At 45.1% G+C, this 7724-nt stretch overlaps 1 protein-coding gene and 1 pseudogene across 3 annotated transcripts in view; both read right to left on the bottom strand.

Moving 5' to 3' along the window:
* Positions 1–344: 344 nt before the first annotated feature.
* On the bottom strand, positions 345–1141 carry LOC147641889 (endochitinase 4-like; annotated as a pseudogene).
* Positions 1142–1962: 821 nt separating this feature from the next.
* The window catches only part of LOC147641888 (protein AUXIN SIGNALING F-BOX 2-like), a 32567-nt gene continuing 26805 nt past the window's right edge, over positions 1963–7724 (bottom strand). Inside the window, exons 3-4 of one of the 3 annotated variants that reach the window (XR_015266324.1) lie at positions 3157–3957; positions 1963–2437 (exon numbers count right to left, since the gene is read on the bottom strand). Coding sequence is in view for 2 of the 3 variants with exons in the window: in XM_086800706.1 (XP_086656832.1) it covers positions 3214–3957 (744 nt within the window). In the remaining variant the exon portion in view is untranslated. Of the gene's footprint in view, positions 2438–3045; positions 3958–7724 lie in introns of those variants that run through there. The other 2 variants (XM_086800714.1, XM_086800706.1) reach the window with 2 other exon arrangements.

The following is a 7724-nucleotide window of genomic DNA, read 5'->3' as shown; positions in this document are numbered from 1 at the left end:
TCTCTCTCACGAGAAGCCTAGGGTCCCAGTCTCCGCCCTCCCCTCAGAATATGCTTTTCTGAGTACACCTTTCTCTCTCCCTCTCTTACGTTTTTTTATACCTTGGGTAGCACACCTTTTTGAAGCTTGGGTAGCCACGTGGTCTTCTCTCGATGCTTGCTTTTGTGCAAGCATCTTAGGCTACCCAAGGTAATGACAGACAGCCGGAAATTCTCAATTTGCCTCTTTTTATTATTATTAAAGAGGTATAAGACTTTGGGGACAATGTATTTGACGTATTATTGAAGTTGAGTTTTCGAACTTCGAAGCCTTCATTGGAGGTGCATGGAAGCCTGCCTGCCCACCTAGCAGCTGAGCTTGCTGTCAGTGTCAACGCCGAGGATTGAGCAGGACTGGTAGCGGCGGGTGATGCAGTCTTGCTGCTCCACCTGGTCGAAGGAGCTACCACACTCCAGTCCACCATTGATGGCGTTGATGGTGGCACTGAAGCCTTGGCCGTTCACCATAGCATTGTGGCAGGTGGGAAACTGCTGGGTCATCGAGAACCACATCACCATCTCGAAGGAGGTGGTGTTGATGCCATCGAAACCGATGGCCTGGTAGTTGAAGTTCCTGCAGCTCATGAGCACTGGACATAAGGAATAGCACAGGCACATTTAATTGGGTGGCTGAAATGGGCACGGCTGCATTACCATGTAATGCTGAAGGGGTCCGCATCCATAGTCCTACTAGCCTGATGAACAGGGCGCTGAGGAGTCACAGAAGGTGTCTGTTGATCTCCTCCACATAGCAATCGCCTGTGGGAGTTTAGTCGAGATGAGCATTAGAGATGCTAAGATAATCAATCATCATGGATGTTACAAGTGTATACTAAGCAGCTGGCACATGGCCAGCATGGCTGGCTACCATGGCTAGTACATATGGCTAGTACATACTATACTTCCTGTCTCATGGGCAACTTCGTGAAGAAAGCTGACAGCTCTCGCTTCTGGACATCGGAGCTGCCAGTATTGCCCAAGACGCTGTAAGTATTCACCACAGCGATGAAGGCGTGGTAGGCGTAGAAGTGTTTTGCGAGAGGAACTGGGTGAACACACTACTTTTCACTGTGCCGGAGATCCGCTACCACTCTGGCAGCCATCTCCGCAGTAGTCGTCAGTGCTATGGCAGTAGCCACTGGCAGCAGAAAAGGTTGCTGGCGCCCACTGCGCCCCTGCCCTGACTGCCGCGTTGCTGAGTCATTGGGTTCTGGCAAAATCTTCTTTGTCCTTCAGTCTTGAGTTTTTGATGAAGATCCAACGCTTATAATCCTCAGCTTTTTCTCTCGTCTCCTTGCGGTATCAGTAAGGATGGGCAGATTTGCATAAGCAAAACAGGTGAGTTGACGAACTTGTACAGAAAGATGTGGCTGGAAGTATACTACTGTACGGGCAGGACAATGTGCACTACGATTGTACAGAATGGTTGTATGTCAGTACGGCAGGCAGCAGGGCAGGCTGCACAAATGTACGGACAACAGGGCAAGTGAAAGACCAGTCTACGTGGGCACCTTGAATTGCCACCCTGAACTGGCGGTATGGTAATTGTACAGCAGCCCACAGCCGTATAGTGAACAGAACTTGGGGCAAATCGCCTACGTGATGGAGATGATGATGGTTGCTATTTCCACCACGATTCTGTCTATGTGGGTGGAAGTGTAAAATTAGCAGGAGAGGGGAAAAATCAACACGAGGGTCTCGCACATATTAACAGGATGGGCGGCCTTTGCCACATTCTACAGATGACCTAATAGCATTGAACATAAGCATTGACAATAAAAGAAAGTCTTTAAACAAATGATAAACCAACCCAAACCCTCATGAACATACAATGTCACAGTCATCAGCTCCTCCAGGCACATAAACACTGTAATGCAAGAGTTATCCAAACAAAATTCTTCACACGGTACACACACATCAAACATGCACATGAACACACTGTACCGAGCACTCTCTGTTCTCATAGTTTGTACTTAACATTGGGCCCTAGTTACAAATCCCATCATAAAGCCGAATACAAATTCATGGATCCCAGGTAAAAATCCATATAAAACATGGAGAAATGCCTGAGTTCCTCAAACATGCATCTAACGTCCGCACCTGAGTGAAAAGAGGGGAGCATATGTCTTCTCATGTCTTCAAATAGGATTACCATCCAATGCACAAATATGCATGCAAAGCAGCATGCGCACTAAAGGGACTCTGTGAGATGACAGTTTAAGCAACTCATCTTGCTAGCAAAAGAAGAGCCACGATTGTGTTGCATTCCCACACTAGCTACCTTTTCCTTTGAATGTTATTCCAGTCACGATGTGATGCATGCATTACTTTTCAACATAAGATGTTGTCAAAGGACTACGAGTTGGCCATCAGTTCTTGTATGGATGCCATCTTGGAATCTGATTCATTAAAGAAAAACTATTAACATGTTAAACTGGCACTGGCTAGACCACGTAGAACAGCCACAAGAGGCCATTTTATTACTATGAAAAAAATCAACACATTCAAATCATAGATGTTCATTCCTATACCCTTAATGCTGATGTGATAATGAGAGAACTCAATAAACAATCACATAGTAGGTGTGGAAGTATTTGTTTGAGGGAGTCAATTGAGTGTTTGTGGTGATCCATTGAGTCTTAGAAGTTTGACCTCCCACTTGGACTGCTATGCAGATCTTTGATTCTTCCACCATCCAATGTATCCCTCAATCTTGTGAACACAGATTGGTAGTCAACTTTAAAATTTTGCCAACCCATAAGAGCAACATGGGGGTGACTTTCACAAATGCTTTGCATATGGGCGTGATCTGCATGGTCTTCCACTGATTTTCTTACAGTGACGATGCTAGAAAGTGTTTCCCATTATTTTCTTAACTGACTGAAGAAAGACTTTAAATGAAAGGTGTTGTGCCACACTGTGCGTTATTATGCTTTGTTCCTTCTCAAGTTTTCTGGAGTAGATAGAGGCACAAGAATGGCAAGCATTGCCATCCAAAATAAAGTGATTGAAATGATTGAAAAGAAGGCATTCAAAAGTAAAAAGAACATGTAGAGTTTATTCCCTGAGCTGATTCGTGAAAAATTAGTGGTTTGGAAAACATGCCAACAAAGAATACCTGAGTTGTACCCAAGCACAAGTTCCACTTTTCTCACACAAGGCTACCATTGCAATGTCAAAGTACTGTGACGAAAGGAGGTACATCAGTCCTGCACCCAACAGTAGACCGGTACACATATACGCTTTCAAGTCGATTTTCATTCCCTTCTTTTTTAATCACCTCCACAACCAGTTGATGGCGTTTCTCTGCTGCTAAGTACATGCAGCCCTGCATGGTTACATTGCAAGATGACATCCACAAAGACCTCATAAACTCGTAGCGGTCGATCCCTGCTAGAAGAGCCTCATCTCCAAATGGACTGTCTCTTATCTCAAGCTTAACCAAATTTGTACACCCCCGTAGTACATACTGCATACCTAAGTCACTTCCACCAGCAAAGGCAACCGATAACCTTTGCAGCCTTTTTCCAAAAGCTCCAATGTACTCAAACACTCTATCAGTCAACATACCTGATAGAGCGAGTCGGCGTAGATATTTACAGTCCCTTACAATGGCTCCAAAACCTTCATCCATTGGCTGGTTCGTTGTCGGGTCTGGCATTGATGGATTCAATGTGGCAAGTCGAAAGCTTTCCAGCAGAGGACAATTTCTTGCCATGGTTATAACAGCATCATTTGTCATCCGCCCACAGAAGTAGAGGATAGAAGTGAGGTTTGGGCAGCCCTCTGAAATTGCCACAAGACCCTCTTCAGACACACCCTGTCCTTGCCCCACACTTGGATATACCCGAATGTGCCTCAAATCTTTACATGTTGAAGCAACAGCCCTCAGCCCGTTATCCTCAACAGAATCCAGAATCTGCAAGAAAACATGTGTATGGGCATTTCAGAATGCATCATGAGCTAGAATTGCAGTTCATCAGCTTTCAATACCAGCGAAGAGACTTATCACAACCATAATCATCTATTTACTGCAAATGGCATGCAAAGTCACAACCCACAAGCTCCTTTTAACTTCAATACATTTGGAGTAGATGTGACAGAGCTCAACAATAGGCTTCATAAAACAATGGACCTCATATTTCACATACTTCATCCTGCAGCCAGCAAATGCCTGTCACTTCACTGAAAACAATGGAAACCTGTCTTGTGCTGCACCTTTACACCTTAGGCTCACTTCAAGCCAATTGTTTGGATATAAAAAATTTGCAAAATGGACCTTTGCACATAGAAATTATAGACCATTCCATGAGCAGCAGTTTACCGGACTGCATTGACAAGTGGAAAGGGAAGGAAGCAAGGCTAACGGAGTCCGCCACCATAATGGAGTCCATATCAGCGATGAGGTTGTGGCTACCACGCAGCCAGCGGTCCACTGTCGTTGGATTGGAGCAGCAGGCTAGGAGAAATGGAGCCAGAAGCCAAATGACTGAGCAGTGCCAGAGTCCCATCCTCCTCAAGAGATGTAGGTGCCAGACCCCACTGACAGCCCAAAAGAAGACAGACCTAATCATTCCAAACCAAAGGCCAGCACAATCGCTCATCCTCAACACTAAGGGAAGCCTGCAAGAGAGCTGATTTCAAGTCCTCCCATGCGTGAAGAAGGCTGAGTGTGAGGTTGCTCACAACACAGGCATCATGCCCGAGGGAGGATGGAGCAGTGAAGATCCATCGATGGCCAGGGAACCAAGGGTAATGGTGGGGGGGGGGGGGGGGGAGGGGAGGATATACGAGTGGAGAATATCCATTCATGGAGCTCCACGAAGCTGAAGGATATTAGCTTGGGCATGTGGCCGTCACCCCCTAATCAAAGGAAGTTCATTATGAGATGCTGAACCTGGCCAATGCAGGCTCTTGAGAAGGCCCGACAAGAGGTAGATGTACCACAAGGGCGGCCCAGTGGCTAGAGGAACTTGGTTAGTCACAACTACATGTCTCGCCAGAGAGAATCCCAATGCAAGAGGCTCTTGTAGATGTTGGGATCAAGAGCTTGTCTGTGTGTTTGAGTGTGTGAACACTCCCTATGAGTGTTAGTTATATGTGTGTGTGAAGAGCCTCTTAAGGCTAGATATTATGTATGTATGTAGTGAGCACTGATGTCAGCAAATGTGACAAGTGGCACTGTTTTAGTGTGTGTGAATGCCCAACAGAAGATTTCATTTGCAGCTAATAGAAATGTCGGCCGACCAAGGCCAAGGTACTCTGTATGCCAGGGTATCCCGCACTAGGTGCGTCATGGCACACATACAAGATCTTAGTTTGGACGTCCATATTATTAGGCACACAAACCTTGCCAGTCTTAAACAGTAATTAATCCACCCCCTCACACAAAATTTGATCCAAAAGTTCTTGTTCCTTAGCTATTTCACTAGAAGCAACAACATTGCATTCACAAGCAAATGTTTTTAAGAAATTTCCGAATTGAAAAGATCATTGAAACAACACAACCATTCACTTTTAGGATCTAAAAAATATTTCCTCGGCCAAAGTCGCATATACATCCCATAATCACCTCAAATTACAAAAAGTTCACCATCATGAACAAAAGAGACCCTATGACACCAATAATCTTAACATTATCGTCTTGCTCTTCTCAAAAAACCAGGACATTTCTAATATAACATTACCCAAATCAAGGTTCATATGTGGAAGTCCATAGCCTCCCGGTATTCTTGAATCTAGACATCTAGCTTAGGCACTGTTGGTCCCACACCTCAACATATGCTCCCTTCGCAAGTCTGACCGTTCGGTCCCACACCTCCGAATTTACTCCCTTGGCAAGTCTGATCACATAACAATGGTCACTTGCCACAGTGGGTAGCCAAAGTGTTTGCACCAAACACAAAGTGAGTAGAGCTGTTGTCAAATAAAACCCGCGCCGATGCCTATAGATCCCCTAGCTCGGACAAGATCATGCGGACCAAAGCTAGATTTACTAATCTGACAACCTTGGCAACTAACTTGAATCCAAATGATGACAACATAACAATGGTCACTTGCCAGTGTGGTAGCTAGAGTGTGTGCACCAAATGCAAAGAAATAAAATTGTGATTGGAGCCGTTGTCACAAAACTTGCACCCGATGGCCGCCTATAGATCCCTTAAGCTCGGAGGAGATCGTGGGGACCAAAAGGCAGATTTACTAATCTAACAACCTTGGCAACTACATGAATCTAGATGATGAATTTCAACAGATGAGATCAAAGAGTTACCTTGTAGTTCCGTGATATGAACCGAAGTCTTACCACCCGAAGACCCACTTCTTCAGACAATCCCGTGAATGATGGCTAGACTAATACAACTACTCAAAGCAAAGATTCTCCTTCCAGGCATTCGTTAACGCCGGTTAGTGGCAACGATCTCTTCTTGCCGATAACGCGCTTATATCCGGTTGATACATTGATCAGTAGTGTACCCATACAAATCAAAAACAGCATTCTACTTCCCAAGCGAGCTATCAGTGTAAAGCTCCTCACACTCTTTCGGCTCTCCCGAGAAGGGATCCCAATGCAAAGAGATCTATGTGGGGAGTTTACTAGTTGCAACTTGAGGAGCCTGGAAGCGTAGCTCCAAAAATTTTCTCTCTGCAACTCAAGAATTACCCACAAGAGGAGACTCAAGAGGATGAGGAGTGGTTAGCATAAAAAGAAAGTGCAGAATTCAGCAGATGCGAAACTGTAGGAGTCCCTCAAGCGTGAGGATGGCCGCCGAAAGCTGAAGATGAAGGAGCCGGCTTTCCTGCATAACCACGTGCTCACAAAAGTCAACCAATAGCCCACCCTTCACAAGGGGCTGATAAGAGCAAGTTCCAGAAAAAGCAAATTTCCTCCAAATAAAGCATGCAACCAACTTTAGCCTCCTGACCCCCTTATTTTAGGCATTAAGTTTGCTTAAAAGAAAACATTAATAACTTACTCCCAAAACACATCAATGCCCATGCTTTTTTAAAGAAAAGCATACCTCTAGTGTGCGTCCACATACATGTACACGCAGCCCTGTAGGGGAACCCACCTGGCCGTGAACCTGCCCTGCCTGTTCAGCAGCCCACAAGGTACCCTCTGTACGGCCTGTTATGGGTCCTGCTGTACGACGGACTACAGCCTGATACTCTCAGTATCCTGTAGCACTTATGTGACTTCTCCTTGCAGCCAGCCAATGCATACAACAGAGGTCTCAGTCATTCCAAAGCACCACACAAAGGCACACCCTGTTGCTTACAGCAATGCGCATATAGAGAGCAATCTCGTATGACCTAAAAAGCGTGAGTTTTCCAAGAGCGTGCTCATGGGAGTCATATACCTAGATGAATCCAGGAACATGCCCAAATTCACTTTATAAGAAAGTGCAATTTATAACCTCATGGTAGTCATCCACAAGAAAATAAACCATCAACTCCATCATGCATAGTATAGACTAGATACTACGACATCCCCACTAGCGTCATCAGTGCCCAATAGTGGGTGTAGAACTTGGTATTAATATATGCTCCCACACACACACACACATAAGAGCATACATTTATACAAAGGTCTGTGTACTGCGTTTCTGTCAGAGCTCCGGAGATACAGGGCAGCCATAACGAAGCCTAGCACTAAGGATCATAACAAATAGAAAGAATTATTACAAC

The sequence above is a fragment of the Cibotium barometz genome, chromosome 1 (assembly GCF_041138505.1).
Source record: "Cibotium barometz isolate CiBa-2024 chromosome 1, ASM4113850v1, whole genome shotgun sequence".
NCBI classification, from domain to species: domain Eukaryota; kingdom Viridiplantae; phylum Streptophyta; class Polypodiopsida; order Cyatheales; family Cibotiaceae; genus Cibotium; species Cibotium barometz.
Note: the sequence above shows the minus strand (reverse complement) of the source record. Positions and strands in the feature narration are given on the sequence as shown.